Source organism: Pollicipes pollicipes, unplaced genomic scaffold (genome assembly GCF_011947565.3).
Source record: "Pollicipes pollicipes isolate AB1234 unplaced genomic scaffold, Ppol_2.1 Scaffold_4881;HRSCAF=5763_pilon_pilon_pilon, whole genome shotgun sequence".
In the NCBI taxonomy this organism is placed as follows: domain Eukaryota; kingdom Metazoa; phylum Arthropoda; class Thecostraca; order Pollicipedomorpha; family Pollicipedidae; genus Pollicipes; species Pollicipes pollicipes.
Window position 1 is genome coordinate 56,794,760 of NW_023596576.1, and position 27,398 is coordinate 56,822,157.

Below are 27,398 nucleotides of genomic sequence, written 5' to 3' on the forward strand. Positions count from 1 at the left end.
TAATTATGAATATAACACTTGTAGTCGAATAGCTTAAGACAGGCTCCATAACCGATCATGTGAATGTAAGTTAACACCATAAGATCACGGAGCGCAGCACTATTTAGTCCGACACCATTCGAGAAGTTGAAGAGCTGTGAGTCAACTCCTGTCCGGTAGGGTGATAATTTTGCGCTGTCAGTTTGGCACCCCTCAAGCGTCATATGTACGTTTCATGATACGATCAAACGATGATGCATTGATAAGCATTTTTACTTGATACTAATTCTGTGTTGCATGCCGGCGCCAAGTTTTCCAATAGTTAGAGATGAACATACTCGATCGCTCGACTCTTGCCTCAAAATCTTTAAACGTGGAACATTCCCTTTGATTATTGCGTAGAGGGTGCCGCCATGTGCAGACAAACTCGAATTGGTAGCATTTTCGACCGAGATTGTAAATTGCTCATCAGCCGACATTACATTTTTGTTCAAATCACACCTTGACGGCGCAGATTATCTGCGGCCGGCCTGCCGGTATCCCGAAGGCCAGAATACGGTGGCCCGAAAAACTACTAAAAACTACTAAAAAACTTCGTGCGAATGGTGCGACCGTGTGCATTCGATAGCGTTGCTACGGGATGCCATCTGCCAGTATAACGCACGCCCGTGATTTGGGAATCTATCTCATTCGGTCGATTCTCAGACAGCATATCACTACATGTTGGTTAGCCGGCGGCATTCAACGATTCGCAAAATTCCATGTATCATGTGAAATCCTTCGTGCTCCAACACTTGTGCTCGAACGATGCAATCATCCGCGATGAATGTGACTATCTGCATTCGGTAGCGCTTTGGTAGGGCTGGCTGGCAATGCCAGTATAGCGTCATTCTCCCATAAGGAAATCCGTTTTGTTCCGTCGACCATCCCACAATGTCCCAAACCATGCTGACGTGACGTAATCAATCTCGACGGTCTGTGATGGTTTCAGCATGCGACACGCCTTGGCATTAAGTAGCAGTGATTAATGTTTGTGCTTGCAGCATTTCTGATGAATCCTAATTAGCTAGGACTAATGCAGACATTTTGAGATTTGTTGTGAAGAAAGCCTTCAGCGACTATGTTACAAATAAACACCCCAACAGCCACGTTGTTTTTTTTTTACTGTTATGGATGACGTCATCATCAGCTGGTCTTTTGATCCTCTTAGACCTCGATACGCAGTCACGCCACATTCACTGACACTTTTTCCATAAAGTAAACAATTTTGTATGCTGAAAAAACTATGGTGTTGTAGCCGGGTTTTGGCCGAAAGGTGAAATACTGCGGCGTCAGGCGCAGAGGTTATCAAATAGATGGGAAGATGTAACAATCATCTAAACAACGCCTGCATATAATGCTCATGGAGGAATGTGTGCAGGTGTTTGCAATGGAAAGGGGAGACAGGTCCTTATTTTGACAACAATCCGGGTTTTGCGCGCTGTGCTCTGTGGCCGTTCGCACCTTTCATATTTGACTAGCTCGTTCATATTTCATATTTTTGTTTTTTTGCCATATTTATATCCCATGCATGTACCTCAGCAGGTCCTCTGATGCCCCAGCCAACACTTGGCAGGTAGTGGGCAAGTGGTTTTACATTCCTGTTTGCCTTTACCTGTTCACTCATATGTTTTTTATCAGTTGGAAATGGGTTAAAATGTGCTGGAGCAGAGCTGACAATGCCATGACATTTAATTGTGCCTTGAGATGTCTACAAACTTGTTAGCTACAGTTTCTGATATGGGCTGGTTAAGTTCTGGCTGTCCTTTACCTTGCAGCCAACAATGCTATGAGAAGGCGAGAGTGTGGGTGTTACATAAGGCCTTTGCAAGACTTAGTGTGTGGGAATTAGGGTAGATCTATAGAATGTTGTTCTGAAAGTTATAGTGCATGTGTGTCATTGAAAGTCTATGCTGATCTTTTATGGCAGCTGGAAGTCAAACTATCATCATCTAGGATAAATGTGAAGGGGGGGGGGGGGGGGCATAGACAGATATCAGCAAAGTATATAGAAGTCTCCCATGTAGTGGGTTGTTGAGGTCACAAAGAACCATTCTTCATTAATCTCACCAGTTTTAACTCCAAGTCATTGACTCACAGCAGTTGGGGTTGTCTACCATTACAGTTTATAGGTTCTTTCAGCATGCTCATGTGTGTGAAAAATATATTTAGCCCCTTATAAATAAATATTTTGCCAGCAGGAACTCTTGGAGAAAAGTCAACATGGCCTTTTTTGATGATGCTGAATGGCTGCAATCACATATTGTGAATTCTTTCATCACCTCTGATGATACAGGTATTTATGTTGTTGGTGGTACTTATATGGCTTATTTTATTCTCCTTATGTTTATTTGTGTAGTTATTATGTCATACATGCATTTGATCAGTCTTGGTATATATTAAATGTATAAATGAGGAGGCTAGAAGGTTTTCCATAAGATTATGAAACACAGCTGTACCACAGATCAAAAGTGGTAGTGATCTGGATCAGTAGGTATGGCCAGCAGCTCCAGCAGCTGTGAACCATTGCCTGGGTCAGTTGGCTGGAATTTGACTTCAGTGGCTTATTCCATCCCCTATACAGGTGCATGCTTATGTGTTTGTGAGCATGTGATCCAGCCATGTGCTAGTGTGAGATTCTGACAGTGCTCTATGGTCCAGGTGTGTGCGAGCTCGTCATGACGGTCGAGTCGGCCGAGTCGCTGGCCGCCGGTGACGCGGCCGAGCGGGACACCTACTTCGAACCGCACTCGCCTGAGATCGTCATGGACATGGACATCGGCGGCCACCGGCGCCGCTCCAACACCTCCCAGCGTCTGGACAAGCTCAAGAAAGAGAGAAAGAACGCGGCCCGCGTTAAAAACGTCATCTGGCAGCCCAACCCGGATCCGCTGCCCGGTCAGTTTCACTGCCGGCGTGTGGAAACTGGGACTGGTGTGGTTTAGACAACTGCTGTCGATTTCGACAACCGTCCTCAACATGTTTTGCTTCTTTTTGTTCTTCTGAAGTCCAAGGAGATCAAATGGAGCACAGAGAAAAGTGTTGAGTTTTGCCAACCATTTCATCAATTCCAGACGCGGACCGGAACTTTTTGTTTGAAAAGAAGCCGATCGTCCGCCACGCGGGTCCAAAGCCGTCGCTGCTGACAGAGCATCTCAACATGCTGGACTTGAGCGACAACCCCTACACGGAATACTCCAAGTTTGACGGCAGGGTAAGACGCGATCACGTCTGTCGGGAATGCTGTTGACTACGGTGCTGTAGAAGTGGAGGCCCAGCTAGCGCACGACTTTCGGTGGGTACGATTACAATCTGGTTCGCTGGATTTCATGCGAACACTACGGTACCATACGACACGGCCGCGTTGCCACAAGAGGCGCTACTCTGTCCTGTTCGGAATCGCGGAATACGTTTCCCTCCAGTTACTCTACGGATGCCTCCACGGCCGGGATTCACGCCATGCGTCTTCGTTGACCCATGGAGCATCGTGGAGCGTATTAAGATGTGCTAACCATACAGATTGGGTCTGCCTTAGCCCGCCTCTCGCTGCTCTCGGGCACGATCTCGTCTCCTGCTGTGCCGCTGACACGGGCTATCGGTCGCCCACGGGCCTGTCTGACCGGAGATGGCCGTATCAGGCTGACGCAGACCCTCTGACGGGAACTCGCCAAGTCAGACTGATGTGGGCCCGTCTGACCGGAGCTCGCTGTGTCAGGCTCACACGGACCCTCTGACCGGAACGCGTTGTCTCAGGCTCACGCGGACCGTCTGCTCGGAACGCGTTGTGTCAGGCTCACACAGACCCTCTGACCGGAGCTCGCTGTATCAGGCTCACACGGACCCCCTGACCGGAGCTCGTTGTGGCAAGCTCACACGGACCCTCTGACCGGAGCTCGCTGTGTCATGCTCACACGGACCCTCTGACCGGAGCTCGCTGCGTCAAGCTCACACGGACCGTCTGACCGGAGCTCACTGTGTCAAGCTCACACAGACCCTCTGACCGGAACTCGCTGTGTCATGCTCACACGGACCGTCTGACCGGAGCTCGCTGTGTCAGGCTCACACAGACCCTCTGACCGGAACTCGCTGTGTCAGGCTCACACAGACCCTCTGAACGGAGCTCGCTGTATCAGGCTCGCACGTACCGTCTGACTGGAACTCGCTGTGTCAAGCTCACACGGACCGTCTGACCGGAGCTCTCTGTGTCAAGCTCACACAGACCCTCTGACCGGAACTCGCTGTGTCAGGCTTACACAGACCCTCTGACCGGAGCTCGCTGTGTCATGCTCACACGGACCGTCTGACCGGAGCTCGCTGTGTCATGCTCACACTGACCGTCTGACCGGAACGCGTTGTGTCACGCTCACACAGACCCTTTGAACGGAGCTCACTGTATCAGGCTCACACGGACCGTCTGACTGGAACTCGCTGTGTCAAGCTCACACGGACCCTCTGACCGGAGCTCGTTGTGTCAGGCTCACGCGGGCGTGCCGACCCGGCGCATCAACATCTTCCTGACGATGGCGCCCGCTGAGGAGCTGGCATTCCCCATGTCCGTGACGGTGGTGGCTAGCGCCCGCGTCTCCGACGTCATCGGCCTCATCTGCTGGCAGTACACCAACGAGGATCGCGAGCCGCCGCTCAGGTGAGCGTAGGACTGGCGCGCGCGCCAGTACAGAACTATCGTTCGCGCCAGTACAGAACCACCGCCCGCGCCAGTACAGAGCCGCCGCGCGCGCCAGTACAAAACCACCGCCTGCGCCAGTACAGAACCACCGCTCGCGCCAGTACAGAACCACCGCCCGCGCCAGTACAGAACCACCGCCCGCGCCAGTACAGAACCACCACCCACGCCAGTACAGAACCACCGCCCGCACCAGTACAGAACCACCGCCCGCGCCAGTACAGAGTCACCGCGCGCCAGTACAGAACCACCGCCCACGCCGGTACAGAACCACCGCGCGCGCCAGTACAGAACCACCGCCGCGCGCCAGTACAGAGCCGCCGCGCGCCAGTACAGAACCACCGCCCGCGCCAGTACAGAACCACCGCGCGCGCCAGTACAGAACCACCGCCGCGCGCCAGTACAGAGTCGCCGCGCGCCAGTACAGAACCACCGCCCGCGCCAGTACAGAACCACCGCGCGCGCCAGTACAGAACCACCGCGCGCGCCAGTACAGAACCACCGCGCGCGCCAGTACAGAACCACCGCCGCGCGCCAGTACAGAACCACCGCCGCGCGCCAGTACAGAGTCGCCGCGCGCCAGTACAGAACCACCGCCCGCGCCAGTACAGAACCACCGCGCGCGCCAGTACAGAACCACCGCGCGCGCCAGTACAGAACCGCCGCCGGCGCCAGTACAGAACCACCGCCCGCGCCAGTACAGAACCACCGCCCACGCCACTATAAGTGGGTCGCTAGGGGCAGTACGGGACGGAGGGATGCTGCTCAGATTGGTGCAGGGTCATCTGCCAGCAAAGAGCTGACAACGGGGGGGGGGGGGGGGGGTAGTTGCACACCGATAAGGGCATGAGTATTCCATGGGTCAATACAGGGTCGTACCCCGAGCCAGTGTAAATATGCCCTTCAGGCAGGCGAAGGCTGCCACTCGTCAGTGTAGAGGCATCCTCTAGTTTAGTATAATACTGTCGATTGGGTTAGCACACAGCCGTCCCACTAGCCAATGCAAAGCTGCCGAGGCCGGTGTAGGGCCAACATTCTGGTCTGTGTAGAACTGAAAGTCATCCGTCTGATGGCTTCAGAGCTGACAGTCGTCCCACCTGAAGTCTGTGTGATGACAGGGTGACCGGAGGAGCAGGCCATTGTTAGTCCTTAGCAGCCGTCTTTCTGGTCTGCACAGGGCTGGACCCCCTCCCCGCCAGCCCGTGTAGGACGACAATATGGCCCCAGAAACGGACCACCGTCCGTCAGAGTGCGAGCACACTGCGATTGCTGCCTGCAGTCGGAGTCGGGCGGGTATTTGCCATGAGCGTTTCCCGCCGCCGCGTCGGCCACGTGAACGCCACATCACGCGCCTCACTCGCCCTGCAGGGGATCCCCGGAGATGTACAGCTTGCACATAGCCGAGGACGACGGCGAGGTCGACTGGGACTTCCCGCCGCTGGACGACCGCGAGACGGTGGCCAAGTTCGGCTTCAACGTGCTGGCGCTGGTGGAGACGGAGCAGACGGAGGTGACCGTGTGAGTGGTCGGCGCAGCAGCGCCGTGAGCCCGGACCCCTGCTGCGGCCTCACTCTGGCCGTCTCGCGCTCGTGTGCTGCCGCTAAGCGTGGCGGGGCCAGCACTAGGGGGAGGGGGGGGGGGGGGAAGGAGGACCAGCCGAGCCCGCCGGCAGTGGCGTCAGTCATCGCCAGGATGTGACGCCTGGGGAGGGGAGGGAACAGGCGATCGACCTGGGCCTAGGGTGGCCTGATTGCGCTGGAGCGAGGAGGTGAGCTGATAATCGAGAGGACAAACCGTTGAGACAATGGGATCGCGCTCGCCGTCAGTAGGTCGCGGGGGGGGGGGGGAGCTGATGATCGAGAGGACAAACCGTTGAGACAGTGGGATCACGCCCGCCGTCAGTAGGTCGCGGGGGGGGGGGGGGGAGCTGATGATCGAGAGGACAAACCGTTGAGACAGTGGGATCACGCCCGCCGTCAGTAGGTCGCTGCATGGCGTGCTGTGAGGAGAAGAGCATGCCCCCGCTGCTTCTGCTTGTCGATCCCAGGCCGTTACCACGCATCCAGGCTGATGCACCGCACCGGCTTCCAAACCGCGCCGCACCTCCAGCCCGCCGCTGTGTGTCGCGCAGGAGCCTGGACGGACCGGACGGGAAGGACCAGGTGACGCTCTCGCTGAAGAAGCGGAACGCCACGGTGGCGGAGATGCTGAACGCCGTGTTGGCGCAACGGCCGGACGTGGCCCGCGAGACAGGTGCGAACGGGGCGTGAGCGGCCGCCGGCCGGCCGCTGAGCCCGCCGCCTGGCGTCGGAGGCCGGCCCGTGGTCAGCTGGGTTTGTGACGCGTGGTGCTTGGCCCGTCCGTGGCCCCTCGCACGTAGTTGTGATGTCTGAGTGATGGCTATCCATATCATCTACGACTATGTGGTGAGTATGGATCAGCTGCCCTGCCTTAGTCTCTCAGCAGCGGCAGCTCCGTCTCCCATCCGTCTCGCGGTGTCGCTGTGTGACCGGGCGGGCGTCGGCAGGCGTGGAGCTGGCGCTGGAGAGGGCGGACGTCAGCACGGCCGCCTCCCCGCTCAGCGCGGACACTCGGCTCTCTCAGCTCGCCTGTCAGCACTTCAACCTCGTCAAAACAGGTGCCAGCCGCACCAGATCGCTGGGCACTAATCGACGCCCTCCGCATGTTCGCAGCAGCCTTTGGCAATGCATTGGTGCATTATTTCCATTTGATGTGTGTGTGTATATAGTCGCCCATTTAATGACCGGAAATATTATCAGGTGTTCAGGGTAGTGAACGGGTTAAAATGACACGTTTTTTTCTGTCTTCGCAACGTCTCCACGAATAATGTGGATATTTTTCACCAGGTCCTCAATCCATCCATCATTCACGCCTCCGGATTCCGATCTTTTATCCCTGTGAGCCAGCTTGCTCCTGGATCATTTGGCAGGCAATCCAAGCAGAGGTGGGTCAAGTGTCATCCCTCATGACGGTTCTGGCGGGTCGCCTCCGATGGTCTGTCCACGCTACGGCGCTGCTGCAGAAAGCGCCGGGGCTTCGCTGTGGGAAAGTGATGGGATTTCGGCAAGACCGTGCTACCTGCTGTATTACTCGTGTTTGTCCTCTCTGGTTTTTTCCTCAGGGTCTGATAGGATGTAACAGGTTATACCATTGTTAAGGTGGTCTAACCCAGATGTCGCCGGGTTGGACATTAAAGCTCTATTTTGCGGTTGTGACGAGGCATGTCGTTCCGTGTCTGACTGTTGTTGTGAGAAGAGGTTGTCAGTCCGTGAGACTGTCGTGACGGGACAAGCGTGTCAGTCGTGACGGGACGAGTGTGTCAGCCCGTGAGACTGTCGTGACGGGACGAGTGTGTCAGTCCGTGAGACCGTCGTGACGGGACGAGTGTGTCAGCCCGTGAGACTGTCGTGACGGGACGAGTGTGTCAGCCCGTGAGACTGTCGTGACGGGACGGGCGTGTCAGTCCGTGAGACTGTCGTGACGGGACGGGCGTGTCAGTCCGTGTGACCGTCGTGGTGGGGACGAGCGTATCAGTCCGTGTGACCTCTATCTCTCCCTCCTCAGCGCCTGGCAGGAAGCACAAGGACGCAGCCGTGGTGGAGGAGCCCAACTTCAGCGGCCAGATGTCGGCCATGGAGGCCACCGTGTACCAGTCGTTCAAGGTCAACATGCTCTCCAACCTGGTCATCAAGGCGCCAATACAGCTCGGTAACTGGGCGGGATGATTGCGATAGTGCATAGGTCAGCTGGAAGGAAGGACAGTTCGGTGATTGCAATGCGAAGCTGGGCAGGCCCATGTCGTGCGCCAGGTACTCAGCACCGCAGGGTAGATAGTTGGGCCAGGTGCGGGCTTCGCGTGAGTTGGGGGGTGATCACCACTAACCGATGGCTCAGTCCTCCGATGGCTGCGACTGTCGTCCTCTGCAGGGAGGTTGACGAGCCTTCGGTACACCTTAAACGTGGGCCCAACTGGTCTTCGTAGGACTGTAGCCTCTAAGGGTCTCGCTGTCCAGCTAGCTGAAAAGCTGAAGGTAAAGTAAAGTGATTGTTGGGTCTAGATTTGTACTCCCCACGCTGTGCGCAGTTACATCCTAGCTCTGCCTACAATACTCCGTATGACTAGGGCTATAAAGCCCTCCGCGTTTACCATCGGCAGTATGTCTCGGCAGAAACGGCAACGAAAGCGTATTGCGTGGTTCCATCGTTGCTTGGTTACACGGGTCGTGAGCTGGGGTCGGCCCGTGCTGGTGACCTGTGCCCGGTGCATGTTACAGGTATTTCGGGTGACCGGGTGGAGATTGACCCCGTCCAGGTCAGGTCAACCCTGAACGTGTCCAAGTTCCTGAGCAAGCCGCGGGCGGTCACTTACCAGATCGACAGCATCATGGAGTGCCGACTGTGGGAAGTCAAGTACGGAGGTAAGTGGAGAGGGGAGCGAGAGGGATAGGCGGCTCGGGAGCACACCCTTCACAGCGTTGTAAACATCCAATTTTATCGGGGTCGTGGAGAGTCGCATTTATGTGGGTAAGAGACCGGCTGTTTGTCCCGAGAATGTTCGATTGCACAGGTACTTGATACTCCTGTCGCGCCCCAGGCCGTGTGTTGGGATATTAACGGGACCCGACGCGTACCGAAAGCCGTTGTTGGCGTGACGGCCCGGTCAGCGGTGGTCTGCCTCTCCGGCTGCTGCCGTGGTCGTGCCGTCCTCAGGCGGTGACGGCCCGGTCAGTGGGCTGTCTGCCGCCCCGGTAGCCGCCGTGGCCGCGCTGTCCCGGGGCGGTGACGGCCCAGTCAGTGGTGGTCTGCCGCCCCGGTAGCCCGTGGCCCCGGGTGGGGCCTCAGGTCGGCTGGGACGTCCGCGTCCGGCTCACCGCCAGCATCGGCCGTCCAGGCCGCGTCACATGCGTGTCGCGCCAGCCGCGTACGGCCGTCCTGTACGCCTTTGGAACGTCTGTGGCTGCTGGCGATATAGCCCAGGGGGAGGGGGAGTGAGCGGCGTCCACATGAGACGCCTTGAGTTCGTTTCCCAGCTGATGACAGCGCCGTCCAACGCCGTCGCAGTCAGGAGCAAATCAAGCGTGGGAGTTGGGAAGGGGCCACGATGCGTGTTACGGGAGCTGAAGTTTGGTCATAGTTGCACAATCTGGAAAGAATAGAGCAAATGTTGGTGGCCTCCGACACTTCGGGCGGGGGGGGGGGGGGGGCGGGCGGGGTCTCATTGGCCCCTTTAGAACCGCCCATGACTCTAACTGAGCTCTAGCCGTAGGACCGGCGTTGTCTCTGGTGCTCCACGAAAAAGTGATATGTCGGCAAAGCTGCGCCGCGCATTGGTAACAGTACGCGACGGCCACAGGGCGGGCCATAGTACGGCTCACGTACCTGCTGCCATCTGACGGCGGCTACAGGCACCACGACCTGGAGGCGGACCTGGGCACGGCCAAGGACATCGTGCGCAAGCTCGAGTACATCCTGGAGTTCCGCTCCGGCATGAGCCGCAAGACTTACCTTCAGCAGAAGGAGAAGCGCAGCCTGCTCGCCTCGCTGGCGGCCAAGTAGCTGGCGCGAGCACGGGGGGTGCGCGGCCGAGTCGGAGGTGGTGACTGGCTGGGGCGGGGTCGGTTACCAGAACGCTGTGATACTACTGATGATACCGCTGTAGTTGTCCTTGCATTCTTTGTATGTGCCATCACCTGTTGTGATCAAGGATGGTGTGTATGTGCATGTTTGTATTATTTATTGAAGGCTAGGTTCACGTGCTTTGTGAAGTGACGCTCTGTGCTGATGTCCGCGCGCTGACGGAAGTGGGGTCGCACCCCTGCTTTTTTGACCACTCAGGCTCCTTTTGGGAAGGGCGGCGACGGGCTGCCCTCTTTTTTTCCTCCAGTAGCTCCCAAACTTATATTTCCTCCAAGCCGCAGTCATATTGCGTTCGTTGCACCACAACCTGATCTGGTGAGACAAAAGGGTCCTGCGAAGAAATGTCGCCCACCCACGCCCCTGTCTGTCCACAGTGTAATGAGTTTGGCTTTGTTTTTTATCGTCCGCTGTCCTCGCCAAACAAAAGGCGTAATGCTTGCAAACACTGCGGACTTTGAACGTCATAAATGTGGTTTTTGAAATACACCATGATTATGTAGTTTGCGGCTCGTATCAGTGTTACAGATATGTGCTGTTTATCGAGGGTTAGTGGGCCTTTAAGTGCATTTTTCACATAATTGAATCCGACTCGTGTCGCTGTTAATTGTCCGACTAAAATGGAGCGGAAAGGGAAACTAAAGAATCGGCAGTGCAGCTCCCGACACGCAAGATTGGGTAAGCCGACTAAAGCCTTTCCACGTCATTAACCCCTGGAAAGTCTCTACCGTTATCTGCACACTCGTTAAATGTACATACATATGTATTAATATATATATATATATATATATATATATATATATATCAAATTATGAAATGTGCGATCAAAGAGCACAATCACTACTGTCATGAAACAAAACCATGCGTAATGTAATTTTGGTAACCATCCCCTCCGAAACGGTCATTCTGTGCAGCGTTACACCGACCCCAGCGCTTCTGCCGTGGCTGTAGTCCAAGTGGAACTCTCTCTAGAAGGCGCGCTCTTCTCATATTCGTGCTAAATCTTCTTCAGTGTCAGAGCGGCATTTCTATAGCTTGAACGTTGACCATGAACAGGGGGGAGGGGCGGAAGTTGCAGGAAGCCAAATCGGACAGGCGGGACAGATAGGTAGCAACAGCGATGCTGGCGGGCCCCATCCTTCAATGAACTGTGAGGGGCCTGCCATGATCGCGCGGGGAGAGTGCGAGTGTGTGCAATTGATAGCACTGTTGTGGGGGTAACCGGACAATGAGTCAAATGTGAAAAAGGCGGCGAACAGTACAGAGGGATAAAAGTCAAACGGCAATAATCCAGCAAGATGAAGTCAATGGCAAATACCCAAAATGATAAAAAAAACTGCGAAGAGTAAAGAGAGATGCAGGGAAACAAGCCAGAGGTCAAATGCCTAAATGCAAAATATGATTTAGTGACAAAATGGGCACCATGTGGAATCCCGAAGAAGTCAAGCGCGCGGGACTCGTTCGGAAGCAAACCAGGGTGGCTCTGCGCCCCGCCCTACCGCGAGACTTGTTTGCCCCCCGTCGGCAGGCAGGGAGCAACAACATGTGTTTGCTGAACCATTTTGAAAGGCTCCTTTTGCCTAAGCTGAGTTCTGTGGTCTCACACATGCTTTACAAATTCACATGGAAGAGGCTCCATAGCTGAGCTAGATGGTCCTGATTTGGGGCCTGAATTGAGGAACCAGGAGGCCACGTCTTGTGTTACGGAGGGTGCCGGCTAACGGTGTCACCTTTGTGGATCAGAAGGCCCCCGTTCTGGATTAGGAGACACCCTCCATAAATCAGAGGCCCTTGTTATAGATCAGGTGGTCCCTTTATCACATGACCCGTTCCCGAAGGCCCCTGTTCCGGATGCTGATGATAGTTGGAGTTTTAGGCTGTGCTGACTGCGGTGACCATGTTGCGCTCATAACTGTAGGGTGACTAACGCGGCGCGTGGATGGCTGAAAATCTCTTGTCAGCTAGCACGCGCTCGGGCGGGGTTCAAATCGATCACCCGAAGGTTTTTCCAGAATGGTTTCCGAACGGCGCGGCGCAGCCACGCCAAATTTGGCATAGCTGTAGACATTTAAATACCAAATCGTTTCGTATTAAAATAGATGTACCTTGTAAGGACGCTGACCTACGCCAGGTCAGTCAGGCCATGAGTTCTACGAAGTCGATTCCTAGAGAATCGTTCATTCTGATGCAACAACGGAGTGTTGGACGAAGCCATACATCTCTGATATATTCTCAGGTAACACAACAATTGAATGAACAAATTCCATTGATCTCAAGTCCGTTTTGGAGGTCAGACTAAGGTCAAAACCGGTCTGTATTATTACTCCAGGGTTTGGCTACATAAAAGTAGTTTCTGGCGCTCATTTAAATTTGCTAATAACAGGAACCGCATTATGCATCTTTCATGGACTTTTCAAAGATCAGAATAGGTCACTGACCTAAAAGGACTCAGGTCAATTTTGTTTTTAGGAGCATGCTGCCTAGCGTAATTTTATCGCTCATTCAAATGCAGAACTCGAATCAGTCTTGTATCATGTGGGTCACCATCACCCTCATAAAGTGAAACAATGTCACTGACCTTAAATGATCATGAGAAGTTTTGCTTGGAACAGCTATCTAGGTTCTGGGCGCACTTTGCGGCCCAACCCGGAGATTGGGCTTGTTTGACCTTATTTTAACGGAAGATTATGACCTGCAAAGATCAAACTTTGACCTAAGTAAGTTCAGGTACATGTCGATATACCCTGTAAATGTGGTGTCTCCAGCTCCTTTAGTTCCTGAAATCTCAGAGGGTCAAAATGACACCCAACCGAGCAAAGGGTATCCAACCGGCCGCCCGGACGCGGGCTGGGTCTAGACAGTTGACCCGCGGCCATAAAGTGAGTCGTTGCCAAGCATGTCAGAAAAAGTTTAGACATGGAGCATTTCGACCGAAATGAAAAATTCATTCGTTGGTAAGCTCTGAGCATGTGCAAGCAATGCACCAAACGTCCAGTGGTGTACTGCAACGCGGGCAGGACGGCCAATCTCCACCCCACATCAGGAGGCTCTGGTTGCGGCAAAGAAGCCCTCCACTGGATTGAGTCACTAGCTTCCACCGGACATCGTGATCATTCCACCTTCGGTAAGACATTAAGCGGTGACGGATCATTTTTGACCTGCACTTCCACGCACAGGTTTTCCTCCACTCCCCAAATTATCTGATGAGATACAATGACCACACTGCACATCATCAAACTAGGAACACTCAGGCCTGGATCTCAAAAAATTACCGCCCGTCTGAAAAATGACGTTGAAAAAGCCAACATAACTTTCACGCCGGTAAGGACAAACTGTGCCGTGTTTTTCGTGAGCTAATTATTTACACGACGCACGGCAGACGAATCCGAGTAAGCACATAACAAGGCGCGTTCCTCTTCAACAGGCAAGGCCATGTGGAGTAGACAGCGTCACCATCGGGATCCCTACTTAGAAAGGAATGTTCCCTCTAAGCTGCCTACTTACGGAATCAATGAAACACCACGCACCCGATTTCAAATCAAGCTTTGCCCATAGTTACCAAAAGTCTGGCTGTTCAGCATAAATAATAAGCCGAACCACATTTGAAAGAAACTCTAACGATTTTTACCAGCTTAAGCCCATTGGACTCAGACCTGTCTACTAAATTTATGCCTGCAACTCGAGTTAACGGTAAGAACGTGAGAAGGTAAAAAGTAATTGGTGTTAAGTTGACTATCGTAAAGTACTCTATTTGTCCTCCGTGACCCGTAAGAAAGAGGCTTGTTCCCTTTGCCTCCTCAGGCCCGAATATCACTGGCAGAAAGGCGAGCTAGAATTTCTCTCAAACTAAGCATGTTGATACGAGACTTCACGTCATGCAGTGTTGGCACTGAAGTCATGAGTAGTGTACTCGTCAGTGATAGGGTTGTAATCGGTTGACTTTGATCGGTTCGGTGAACTCTTCCTGCAAAGACTTGCTTCAAGCTTCACTACTTTATTCTCACGTTCCATGTCATCATATAATGTCTCTTAAAAGTGGTTACCATGATTCTGGCAGAACTTAAAGCAAAAGACTACGTCCGTCCAAGGCAGGCCTCAGTTCTCAGCTTCGCGTTCTCAGCTTCTAGCAGTTTTCTTTTCCATAAGTTCGGAGCAGGTTAAGGGATGACAACCTTGGCAGGGGCAACCTGAGTCTGATACGTTGGAACACGTCCAACAACACATCCCCATCGGATGAAATCCAGTCCAAAGCTCTCTTGGCACGAGCTCTGAAGACGGATGCATAAACTTCCCGACCCATTCTGTTTACGTTACGAGAGAGCGATGGCAAATATCTGCCAGTTCTACGACCCAGCGCACGCTACTGAGCACTTAATCGTAACATTTCCTACCATGCCATGTGCTGCCATACGCAGCTTTGTTTACCGTGCTTAACACTCAAAACGCACCATGTTTCCGTCTTAAGCCTAAAACAATTTCAGTATCAGGCTCAAATAAGCATCAAAATATGTCACGTCCAACACACTTGGGCAAGGGGAGCTTAAGGAACTTCCATGCGTCCTAGGTAGCAATCTTTATTCACCTTGGCTGATTTTGATGAGTACTAGTTTAAGTACAGTTTTTTATTGGAGCATCGCCATCGCACGGATGTAAGCAAACCATTTTAAGAAAACCACATGAACACACCAGGGGATTGTCTTCGTACTTAATGTTGATGGCTGCTGCCGTAGTTAACATTTTTTATTAATAATTTCTTATCATCTTTATTATACTTTTTTTGTTTTTAAAATGAATGAGGGGCGTGACGAACGACTGGCCATGTTGTTCGAAGTATTCGTTTTCGTCCGCAACCGTCCTTTTAAAACGACTTGCTCCTAACTCGAATAATGTCTGAAAGACCGAATACTCCATGCGTGCCTTGAGAAAAAGCCGGAAATGACTACGTTAAACATGACATTGTCATTCCTATCCTACCATAAAGTGGAGCCTTTGGTGTCTTCATGTGATAATGAGGGACAACTCGGTGTTTTTTATATCACAGTGCAGCCGCAGCAGTTTAGGTGGTTCTGCTAAACCGACGCATGGTCTTCTGTCAAGCAGACGCATGGTCTTCTGTCAAGCAGACGCACTGCCTTCTGTCAAGCGGACGCATTGCCTTCTGTCAGGCGGACTTATGGCCAACGTTAGCTATTGCTGGTGATACGCGGTGGAAGCGTTGTCGTGACACCCATTAGCAGAGCTGATAAGATATCAACATGATATCATCCGTGACATTTTTAGACCACCTCAGGCCGACACTCGTTGGCTTTTTATCAAATTTGGCTCGAGCGAGGCGCGCTTGGAAGTGACCCATGGAGTTGTTTTGGCAGCCGGCGCGGCCGCGCCAAACAGTCGCAAATCATCGACCGGGCGCTCCAAGTCCGCTGACAGGCAGGGAATCCGCAGAATCGGGGCGCCGCTAACGAAGCCGCCGCGACGGGCACAGACCGATAACTAAGATTTACGCCTGCGGAAGCGGGGCGAGGCTCCTATCCGCGGTAATTCACTGGGTAGCGCGTGGCACTTCAAAGTCGCCGGGCCGGGTTTGTCGCCGTGCGGTGGATGGCGCGGCATTCGCGGAGCGGCGCCGGCGCATTGTTACCGGTTGCCGCGCGCGGGCGTGCTTGTAAGGCCGGGGAGTCAGGTAGCGGGGGCGGAGCGGACATCTGGTTTCGTGCCATCACTCCCCCTCGCCCTCCCGAACATATTGTCTCACTCCCCACTCCGGCTGACAGCACCTCGCTGGCAGGTTAGGTGAGTGAGAACAGAATGGGCACTAATTGCGACCGTTCCTGGCCAACCGCGCACCAAAACGATCTTCGGATGGATGCATCTGCGTAGAAACTACATCAGCAGCCATGACAGCCTCCTATCTCCAGCGAGTGCGTGAGAATCGCGATGTTGGGTTTTGGGGCACTATTGGCCACTCGGTCACTGAACGGTGCAAATATTGGCGCGTTGAAAAATGTCATCATGAAATATTTGCTCCATTCACCGTATGATCCTTTGCTCTGTCGTCTTTAGAATTAGCTTTCTGCAGAACGTCTGGTATGGGCTATCCATTCGCGAAACAAAGAGATTGCACTTCCGTCGCAGAGAAAATTATCCAGCCATAAAATGAGGCGGTCGGTTGACGTCCACTGTGCCCCAATCGCAATCAAAACCCCCATCATCACCATCATAACGCCCTCGTCGCCATCGCGCCACCACGTGTCCGCACAGCACGCGCCGCGGCGGTCAGCCCCGGCCGCGGGTCAGCCGCCGCCGGCGCCGGCGCCGGCGGCGGAGCCGGCAGCCGGAGCCGGAGCCGGAGCCGGCGGCGGAGCCGCAGCCGGAGCCGGCGCCGGCGCCGGCGCCGCGCACGACCCCAGATCTCGGCCGCACGACACTAATGGTCACGAACCCGGCGAGCGGCCGGGCCGTGCCGCGCGACGACGATCCGTATCACGCAAGAAGCGAATTTGTCGGCCGTTCCCGCCGCGGTCCGGTAGCGATTAATGAAAAACGGGCGGACGATGTGGAGATAGGCGGCCGGGTGGCGCGCGGGACATCAGAAAACAATTATTGGTGCGGCGGCGGCGGCGCCGGCGCGTCGCGCTCGATCGGCCCGTCCAGCGGCGCCACGCCGCCGGGCACTGTCGTCGCCAGCGGTCACCCCGAACTGCACGGAGAGGGGCTGGTCCGCACCCAGCCTGCAGAAGCAGCGGGGCGGACGCGCCCTCGGCTCACTGACGATTCTTTCCTGGGATGGTGGTGGGGAGGGGGAGGTGAGTGGTATTGTGCTACGTCCTTTCTAGAGTATCTTGCAGTGTGCAATATGCCAGCGAGTGTTGGCTTATTGGCGCAACACCGCAAGTGCAAAGCTTCGACCAACAAGCATTATTTGCCGAGCTGCCGTATGCCAAAAGCGACGATCGTCAATGGATGGTCCAGGTGAAAATGTGTGACCTCCGCTTTACGCTGCTGTGATTTTAAACGACTTTCACTCAGTTTATTTAAGGTCGTAGATTGTATCGGTGAATAACACCCAGAGCTTGTTAAAATTGTTAACACCAGACCAGAATAGCCCAGATCTGTGCCCAAACTACTTGGCTGGCCGATTCAGCTGTGCCGCGATCAGTTGTGCGTACCTCCATGAGTCCAAAAACATCAGAGGAATTTGTTCTGAATGAGTTGCCAATGGGAGTTTGGAGGAAATAATAAGAAATGATCCTCAATCATTGCTAAGTGTTAGTATTGCAAAACACATGACATATTAATTACTAAGTTATGTGATGTGTTTTGCTATGACTTTGCAATCATCTGAACTTTCAGAACGTGGGGGCAAGCAATTTTCCACAAAGAATAAAAACACGATATACTGATCCGCTCAATGTCAGAACAATCAGAACAAAGCGAAAATATGCATTGACTGATGTGTGGGCAGTTTCGGTGCCCCTGCTCTGATTGGCACGACGTATTTCTATCTGGCGTCCGTCTTATCTTGATTCCACTTCTGGAAACTTTTGCCTAGCAGGATACAGGTTAAGGCAAGCAAACAGAGATCAATGCCGAGGGTTGGCAGAGGCCTCTCACAGCTTCAAGTACGTAACGTTATCATTAGTGATGCCGCCATAGCATACTAGTGATGCTGTCATCTACCATAGCGTGGACGGAAGCGGGGGGGGGGGGGGGGGGCTTCCGTATTATCAAGGGTAACCGGACGCAAAGGCCTAAAGCATATAAACAGATACAGCCCATTCATCCACTGGGCGGCGACATTGTCAGGTTAAATCCAGGGCACTCTGCTGCCCCTGCACAGCCACGAGGCCGGCGTGTCTCGTTTACCTTCAGGCTGGGACCCCTTCATATGTCGGCATGGCCCCCTGCAGGTCTGCAGGGACTGTTCTGTTATAGGTGAAGTCAGGGACGGTACAGCACGGGGGGCAGCAATAGGGCAGTTACCCCCCCCCCCCATACTTCAGCGAGAAGATCTTAATTCATGTTCATCGGACCCCTTCTGCATTAAGGCGTGAATTTGGCAGTCTCTACTTTGGATCAGGGATACTCTTAAGGGTCTTCTGTTAAGGAAACCCTTTTGCTGGCTCGAAAGGCCCTATCTGTGTATGATTTGATCATTGCTCTATACTATAGCCATCTGAATATCAACAGGCCCCTGTTCTGGAACAGCAAGTCAATTTTTTCATCATGCAATGCCTGTTACGAATCAGGAGGACCTTAAGAGGGGTCTTTCAATCCAAAGCTGGTACTCTGCGTATGCTTTTTTCGCGCAGTCACAGTGTCGATAGATGTCTTATTCCAACTGGTTAGCGTTGCAGGCTTCATCACCCCTTCTCCTAGCCCTTATCTCCTGGCGGACATCTGACTTAAGGCCATCGGCGTGTTTTGAAACCCTGTGAAAGTCATATAATTATTTTTCATAGCCTTTTTTGCTATTTTCCATTTTAATTTTATCCCTTTGACTTTTAGCTTTTGCATTTCATCCGTTTCGACTTTTATCTATTTGGCTTTTTGACCGTTTGGTTTTTTGTCTTTTGACTTTTATCCATTTCAGTTTTATGGCTTTGACTTTTTGCCTGTGGACCTTTTTGCATTTGACTTTGATTCTTTTGATATTTACCATCTGACATTTTGCCCTATTGACTTTTTGACTTTTTGCGTTCTTTATTTATCCTGTCTGGCCTTTTGCCTTTTGACTTTTTAGCATTAGAACTTCTGTATGTTGAATTTTTACCACTTGATTTTTTGTTGTTTGCCTCTATGTCACGGACCCGGCCAAAGATGGGCTGGCCTGGTGTCTGTCTGATAGCCCGCAGCGAGCACTGCTCCACAGCCGGTCTACGTGCAAGCATACAGCACAGGCCGCCGACGGCACGGCTGGAGCTGTGCCAGCCGGCGAAAAGCCTTGTCGGGAGAGGCCCAGCGGCGCGGGACGACGGTGGGACCTCCTCAGGCCCTTAGTGAGAGCCCTAGCACCGCAGCACTAAGGCGGACACATCCCCGAGATTTCGACGGAGGAGGCCCAGCGAGGCAGCACGACGAAAAAGGCCTCGGCAGGAGAGGCCCAGCGGCGCGAGACGACGATGGACACCTCCTCAGAGCCTTTGTGAGAGCCCTAGCAGCGCAGCACTAAGGCGGACACATCCCCGAGGTCTCAGCGGAAAGACCCAGAGGGCAGGACGACGGTGGATACCACCTCAGGGCCTTAGTGAGAGCCCCAGCAGCGCAGCAGTAAGGCGGACACATCACCGGGGCCTCGGCGAGAGAGCCTCGGCGGACCAGGACGACGGTGGACACAAGTACAGCTGTTGGAAGTTGTGTGGACGATAATGGAGATCCAGCTGCACCAATGGCTGCTGGAGAGGCTCCTGACTGTTCAAAAGTCCTTCCAATAGAGCTGCGCCTGGGTCCTGGCTGCGACGGGTTCTGTAGATTTGGTGTGCCCGCCTGTGCGAGCATGTTCGATTGGACTAATAGAAACCCGGTTTGATCTGGTCTTGACTCACAACATTTGAGTCAAGACCAGACTATATTTCGAGACCATACAGCTGCCACATCTGGTGTGGCAGCTGTAAGGTCTCAAAATCCATATTCGCGACTTGCTTTCTGCTTTCTGTGCATAGCTTGTCGACGACTAAGACAAGTCCCAGGAACGAGCAGTGGCCAACAATGAATGTTTTTGTGACGAGTCGTAGCGCACTTTTGGTCGCTTTATTCCTTAGGGTAAGCGGGCTTACGCAAACCATGCCTTTTAAGATGCATGCGCGCTTCATAATCACCGTGCACGTAGGACCGTCTGTTCTGACAAAGTTTACGCTGTCAGCTGAGCCACAGCTGACAGGTCCCGTGCTCTTGAGCGCGGGGAGAGGCTGGGTGGCGCGCGGGGCCGGGGATGGCGTGGCGCTCCGGCTGGTCGGTTTTGATAGTATCCTCACTGTGAGGGTGTATGGCGAGTCCCCACATTTCTTTGGATTGTTTTCGATATAGAATTGACCAAAAGACCGGAAAATCGAAATTTTTAAGAAATAGAATGTGTCATCAAGTTAGGAGATTGACCTTTTGTGGTGGAAAAGCGTACTAATCCAGTGGTGGTGCCAATGGCTCAATTGTCCTTTAATGTTTCCAATGAAAGTAATGCATCGCTTACAAAATACTATCTGGCAGTCAAAAATGTGCAATGACTGAGGATTAATCACGTTTTACTCAGTCGTTTCCCTCATTACGCTATTTCTGACGAAATAAGCCAACGTAAAACGGCTGGGCGGAGAAGTCTAAAATATCCACAATCATGTTTGAAAAACGAGATAATCATGCACACCAAGCCTTGTCTTGGTCTGAGACGGCGGCAAGTGCAACGGCCCTTTGAATGGTCAAGTTCGTGTGGTCCTTTGACATTTAGCACAGTGGGTTTTCTCAAATGGCACTTCGACTTTGGGAAGAATCGTCAAAGAGCATGATGCGCATTTGAAAATATTGAGGCAAGCATCAGATATGATGAAATAAGATTACGTTCAACTATTGGTATGCTTACAAGGGCAAAACAATGCCCTAGAGACCATAATTTTACTATATAGGAAATATATTCCTCAATTCGCATTTGCTTGATTGCGTCATGGAATGTTTGCATGACCACAGAAAAGCTACCAAACTGGCCGTGTGAAACTGCTGCTATAATAGGCGGACCTACTGACCTCTCCTTGTAGTTTGGGGGGGGGCCCTTAGAACTTGTGGAGAGGTGTCGTATTTTATCGAATGTCGTGCAGTTACGCACTGAGATGGGCCGTCTCCAAAATGGTTCATCTCAGTTTCAAAACCCCATGCAGATGTGGAACACTCCCTTTAAATTGCATGTTTCTAATCTGAAGACATTAAAGCAAACATCAAATATGATGAAAGAGGTCACGTGTGATTATTTGTTTTCTTTTGAGTGCAAAAACTCCTCTAGACAATGCAATTTCATTATTAAGCAAATATGCTCATCAATACGCCATAGTTTAATTGCGTCATGGGACGTTTCTATGACCTCAGAGGGGCTGTCAAATTGGCCGCGCGAAATTTCTATCGTAGCGAACGGGCGACTTACTTGTAGTGCTTGAATCCTCGAGAGGTAACGGATTATTGGTGTGCCGTTGACAGAACCCAAGTATAAGTATGTGCGCGTGTTTTGTCCCTTTCTCGTGGCGCTCTTGCCTATCAATCTGTGATTGTACGTTGCTTAATTGCATTCAAATGCTCGGTTATGACACAATTCTCAAGTTATTTGCTTCACAGTTGAATTTCGTCGTATCTAGTACTACTGTCCTTCTTCCTGTATTATGTAGAATAAAACGTGACCATACCGGACCCGTTCGAAACGTGGACTATGCGCGTCACATCAATTTGCAGTCAACTGAACTTTACTGGTATCAGATACGGTACTGATTTACGCCAAGAACGAGTGACTCGACGATGGCATTGACGTTGGCCTTGAGGACCCCATGCCTAATGTGTTGGCACTGTTTGAGTCACGCTTCTACCATGCCTTGCATGCTTGGGCAATTGCATCGAGTGATACTGCATCGAATGATATTCAAAATGGCTATCCGAGTCCAAAGCCGCGTACAAATGTGGAACACTCCCTTTAACTCGGCTGCCCAGCACGTTGCAAGGTGGCGTTTTCAAAAACGGTACGCCCAGCAACACATCACGTGCTGTAGTAGCGCCAATTGTTGAGATTTCCACCATTTGTCGCTAAAGGGCTAACGCCGCCCGCTGTAACAATCACAAGCACGCACCTCTTCCTACGTCAGTCATGCCCTACATGGTGGCGTAGGTATGCACTAGAGACGCAACTTTTGAAAAAAAAAATATCAGCCCGCAGCCCGGCCCTCCCTACTTAGCTAGTAATCCAGCCCGCAGGGACCCGCCTAGTTAGCGATCCAGCCCGCAAAAGCCCACTGTAGTAGAATGCTGATCCACCATTTTCAGACACATACAGTACATCGTGCATGAAATGGCATCTAATTGGCACCTAATACATAATATTAGTTTGCTGACAACAGTGAGGTTACTCAGAAAGCAGCAATCAAAGTACCCGCACAATGGATTTTATAATGCACCGAAGTAGATCTTAAACATTGTGATAACAGCTTTCAACTGCAAATGAGAATGAGTGGAATAAAAATGAAATTTACTTTTCACCAACACGCTTCGATGATTTACCACCCTTCTCCCTCATCTTAATGAGCCATAGTCATTTCTTTGCGATAACGTGCGTCAGACGATATCTTTCCACTGACAGGATGAAGAACGCTGGATGTTTCAAGTTACGGGAAGTGTCGGTTCATTACAAAGCACGCAAACCCAATCATCATCTGGCTGCGTGACAGTTGTCACAATGCCACATTTCTCATTGAAGAAACAAAGTCAGTCACATATGCGGTGTTTACTATCCTTCAGTGGATACACCATGCAACCACACCACATAAAACCGCATAGTAGTTTTGGAATGATCCAGAGTTCTCCCTTACCACCATCCATGTTCCAGCCCTCAATCGCCGCTACGCGGTTTGTGCTATGCCGCGTGAAAGGCACCTGAAAGCTAGGATGGCAATAATATTTAGTGCACGAATACTAGCCACTCCAGAGTCGTCACTGACATGTAGCAATATCATCGAGAAGCGTGATATATTTTTGCATGCTGCAACAAAAAAAACTTGCTTCTATACAAACAAGCAAAAGCTGTTCAGACAGTTTCCAGAAAAACTTTCTACAGTTTTCAAAGCCCAAAAACTGCAACTTCCGACCTTCATAAAATGCCTGATTTACGTCATATGTTAAGATGATATTTTTCACGCAGAACTGCGTGCAGATACATTATTGGAAAAGAGTGAACACGTGCGACAGAACAAAAGCCTTCGTGCAAACAATGTCGTAAAATACTAACAATTGCAGTGTGTGTGTGTGGGGGGGGGGGGGAGGCCGTATCGTGTAAGTGCCCTGTAGTCGTGGTCGCAAATTGCATCTTCATCAGACATAGATGAACAAACTCTGTTCCACCACTTCTTTCAGGCTCGACAACTGCTGCGTATTTGATACGCCAGAAACTGCTGGCTATATTGGTAAGCGAGTAAAGCTGGGCCAAATTGGCCCCCAGTTTCCCATGGATATTAATGGTGATTTGATGATGATGATGATGATTTGGGGTTTAAGGGCGCATCGACTGCTGTAGGTCATGTGGCGCCCTTAATGGTGATTTGAAAGGTATGGTTTTTGTGTAAGCCAAGAAAGGTTGAACGCACCACACCCTCAGAACAGCAAATGCTGTCTGTAGCTGTATTTATATTAAGGACCCACCTGACTTCTGCTCAATGAAATCAGGCTGAAGCCTTGTAAATTTGGGCTGATATTCTTGATTTTTTAGTGGTATGTTTGTTTAAAGCTGTGCATTTTGTTTAGCTTGGCTTTCTGGTACGTCATGTCTGCCATGAGATTTCTACCACTAGCGTTCTCACCGTTAAATTAAAACATTATTGTTTCATAATTGTTTTGTGTTTGGCACCACGCTCTGGTATTGGGACGATTTTCAAACTTAAAGAATACCAAGCAAATACATTATGTTGCCTGCTAAAATTTTTGACCTGCAAAAGCCCGCCAAGTCTGGCCCATAACCCAGCCAAAAGCCTGTGGGCTCTTGCGAATCAGAAATTGGCGGGTTGGTGGGCTGGAAAGTTGCGTCTCCAGTACGAGTCTTCTAACCACCACCCTTCAGGTTATACCAAGGTTTTGATGGCTGGTATTTGTGGTAACTTTTTTACCATACCAATTTTCATGCCAATTTAAAAAAAGATCGACAGGGAATCCCCGCTCACAGTCGCGGAGAATATGAAATACTCACTTGGATATCTTGTTTGCGCGAAAATGTCTTGTATGCGCCAAACCCACTCTAGAAATTTAATTTTGGAGATACAACGAAAAAAAGCAGCCTAATGCTGCGTCAAAACGTTGTCCACGTAATTCAGACCCGAAATGTCTGAAATGATTTGTATTTTACACCTCCGTCTTGCATTGCCACTCTCAATGGCTAATAGTTTGCAGAACTATTCCCTAGATTTCATCAAAGCTTGTTTTTGAAATGTGCCTGAAAGGTGGCGCACATCCCTTGAGTACCATTTCACCTTGGTCTCGAGAAAAATGCCTATTACTTTATATTCTCGGCAATCTGCCAAACCTTTAAGCTATGCAAACGTGAGCACTGATCCCATCACTGTGACATTGTCACTTGAACTCGCAATAAGAACATAGAAATACTGAAAGCATAAGAGACATGCGTACCAAGGAAAGGCTCCCCGATTATTTACAATCAAGGTACACTGGACTTACACAAAACCAAAACAATGAAATTTGAGTTTAGGATTCCGTGAAGAACATTGAGACTGCACGTAAACTAATGCAAAGTAGTAAGATGAGTGGTCATTTACACATCATCCTTCTAAATTAGCATCAAGCTGCTTTTAGCGTTGTTTGTATGTTTACGAACCATGCAACAGTGTTAGGCAAGTCATAATGAAGCGGGGCCCCAACTGACCGCTAGCCATCAATGCACCACCGCAAGCATGCCTCAATCTGAACGTCAAATTCGAATTTCTTCGCGCGCTCTGTTCTAGATTTAAAAAAAAAACTGGGAGTCGCTCTGCACTTGGCGCAGTGATCTGATGAGCATCTGGCTGCGAGTCGGCATATCGGCGACGATGGCTCCAGTGCGGCACTGTGGTTGGCGTATCCCGACGCCCGATAGTGTTATCGGCTCCGCGCGTGCCGCGCTGATTGGTCGACCGGCGGGCGGCGGACCGGGCTCCGCGCGCTGATTGGCGGAGGCTGGCGGCGCGCGGCGCAGGGGGCCGCCGGCCGCTACCCGCTCAGTGCTGTGGTCGGCCCACGGGTGTGGAGGGGAGTGAGGTGGTAGGCGCCTGGAGGAGAACCCCTGCAGGTAAGCCTCAGAGGACCGGCTGTGACCAGGCCAGAGATGCTGGTGCTGGGGGACCTCCACCAGTGCCAATAAGCCATTGGCGTCGACGTCGGTCGCACTCCGCGTGCCGTTGGTAACGACGCGCCGGTCGGCTCCGGCCGGTTTGCCCGAGTCCCCAAGCAAGCATCTCGCGTACACCATGTTTGCGTGAATTGATGCGTGTGACGTTAAGGAAGGCGCGCAAGCTGAACAGCACGTCCCGCTGCTGACGTGCAATGAGCGGCGTGGTTCGAGCTGACGCAGCAGACCTTGAATCTCCGAACCGCTGACTGCGGGCGTTCACAGGGCTGGGGCGGCCGATCGGGTTGCAACGCGACGTCAGAGATTGGAAGCTTAGGTCAGCACATGCCTTCAACATGGAGAATGCAAACAGTAATCCGTGCGAAAGAACTTAGTTTGGAGAAGGTTTTAACGGAGGTGGCTAGCTTAGGCACCAGTGGTGTGTCCCTTGGGTGTATTTCTGAGCCTCAAACCCTTCAATCTTAAGATGGCGAAGAGACAACTCAGGACTGAAATCTGGGGTTCTTCGTGGAGATCTGGACAGCTTGACGTAAAATAACATTTTAAATGGAAAAACGTGAAAGGCGTGCATTCTACTGGCAAAATTGGAGGGAGCACAACTCATCTGGTAAAAATTGGGAGACATCTCACCTAGCCCCTCCCCCAGCGGTTACGCCCGTGGTGTGACCCGCCTTCCAATATCATTGCCACGTATCAGAAACAAACATTTTGACTAGGAAATAGTCAAGGATTCGACGTCATGATTGCAAATATCAGAGGCCATGGACGAAGCAAAGAGATGGAAGGACGAATCCTTTTATGACATAAACTTTTTCATGCATTGCAGTAGGGTCCATGCCAATTTTCAGACACCTCGGTGCGCTATGGCCTTACCTGCTCCTGATCGTCGGCCATCATGCCACGCCAGCGAAACATTTAGTCCCAAGGACACACTTGTAACTCACACTAACACAACCACTTGAGAAGTAGACAGAGCAGACTCCTCCCGGAGGGAAGACATTTGATACAGCGCGTGTTTTACACATCACATGGGAAGGATATTCGGCGTCAACCTGTGCCAAAATAATTCGGGCCTTCACTTGCTAGATGTGATGGTTTCGGGTGGTTGTTCGATATGCACTTGGTTAAAGCGGAGAGACGTTCATTTCTGCTTGATTACCCAAGATCGGTTCCCACCGCGACGGCGGCACATACCAACTAGGCGTAGTTTTCACGCGCTGGAGCATTCGGAGAGGAATGAGCCTGGTGTTTTGGTGCCGATTAGTTTTCCTGGTTTCGGCCGAAAACTGAGGCTGATGTGAGCGCGCAATGAAGATATGCTCCACGGATTTAGAATGCCGTGGTTGGTTGCAAACGTTGGCTGGTGGCGTGATCCTGTTACCCTTGTCCAGTCTAGGGCTGACTTTTGCCTTTATATAAGCTCATGTTACTTTCAGCAGCCAGAAACATGCTGTTTTCACATGAAATCAGCGACACCATGATATAGGCAGTAGGCACTCAGTAGGTAAGTAGGAGGGATTATTTGCAAGCATTGGCTGGTGGAGTGATCTTGTCACCGTTGGCCAGTCTATGGCTGACTTTTAGCTTTACGTAAGCTCCGCGTCACCTTCGGCAGCCAAAAACGTCACATTTTCACATGATAGCAGCAACAATATGATATAGGCAACAGGTGCCCGACAAGAAATGTTGTATTGGCCAGAAGGCAAATGTGTTATGTAGAACAGGGGGTACCTCCATGCATAGGGATACAGTTTGGCGACAAGAATTTTACGAGAAGGAGATTATATTGAATGAGGGGTGGACATAATCGGATATATATATATATATATATATATATATATATATATATATATATATATATATATATGAGATGAGCGGTTATATCACTGAAGAGGGAGATAAAAATGATAAGCAACATCTTTTGCAAATTATTTGCTCTCTCTCTCTCTCTCTCTCTCTCTCTCTCTCTCTCTC

General features: G+C 51.5%; 1 protein-coding gene across 5 annotated transcripts; it reads left to right on the top strand.

Annotated features, from left to right (window-relative positions):
• The first annotated feature begins 1,206 nt into the window (after window positions 1–1,206).
• Window positions 1,207–10,368, top strand: LOC119101318 (target of rapamycin complex 2 subunit MAPKAP1-like). 5 transcript variants are annotated; one of them, XM_037224607.1, is made up of 11 exons: window positions 1,207–1,294; window positions 2,217–2,314; window positions 2,680–2,916; window positions 3,093–3,232; window positions 4,494–4,663; window positions 6,071–6,220; window positions 6,834–6,955; window positions 7,230–7,340; window positions 8,288–8,431; window positions 8,998–9,141; window positions 10,077–10,368. In XM_037224607.1, the coding sequence occupies exons 1-11, from the start codon at window positions 1,251–1,253 to the stop codon at window positions 10,277–10,279; spliced, it is 1,563 nt and encodes a 520-aa protein (XP_037080502.1). In that variant the 5' UTR covers window positions 1,207–1,250; the 3' UTR covers window positions 10,280–10,368. The 5 variants fall into 5 exon arrangements, with proteins under 5 accessions (XP_037080502.1, XP_037080506.1, XP_037080507.1 ...); XM_037224608.1 differs by lacking the exon at window positions 1,207–1,294 and adding an exon at window positions 1,316–1,399; XM_037224609.1 differs by lacking the exon at window positions 1,207–1,294 and adding an exon at window positions 1,328–1,399 and having other exon boundaries at window positions 2,220–2,314.
• The last annotated feature ends 17,030 nt before the right edge of the window (window positions 10,369–27,398 follow it).

Coding starts and splice junctions, on each gene's coding strand:
- LOC119101318 (XM_037224607.1), top strand. CDS start 1,251: ATGCTGAAAAAACTATGGTGTTGTAGCCGGGTTTTGGCCGAAAG. Junction 2,315..2,679: donor CATCACCTCTGATGATACAG/GTATTTATGTTG, acceptor TCTATGGTCCAG/GTGTGTGCGAGCTCGTCATG. Junction 9,142..10,076: donor GTGGGAAGTCAAGTACGGAG/GTAAGTGGAGAG, acceptor CGACGGCCACAG/GGCGGGCCATAGTACGGCTC.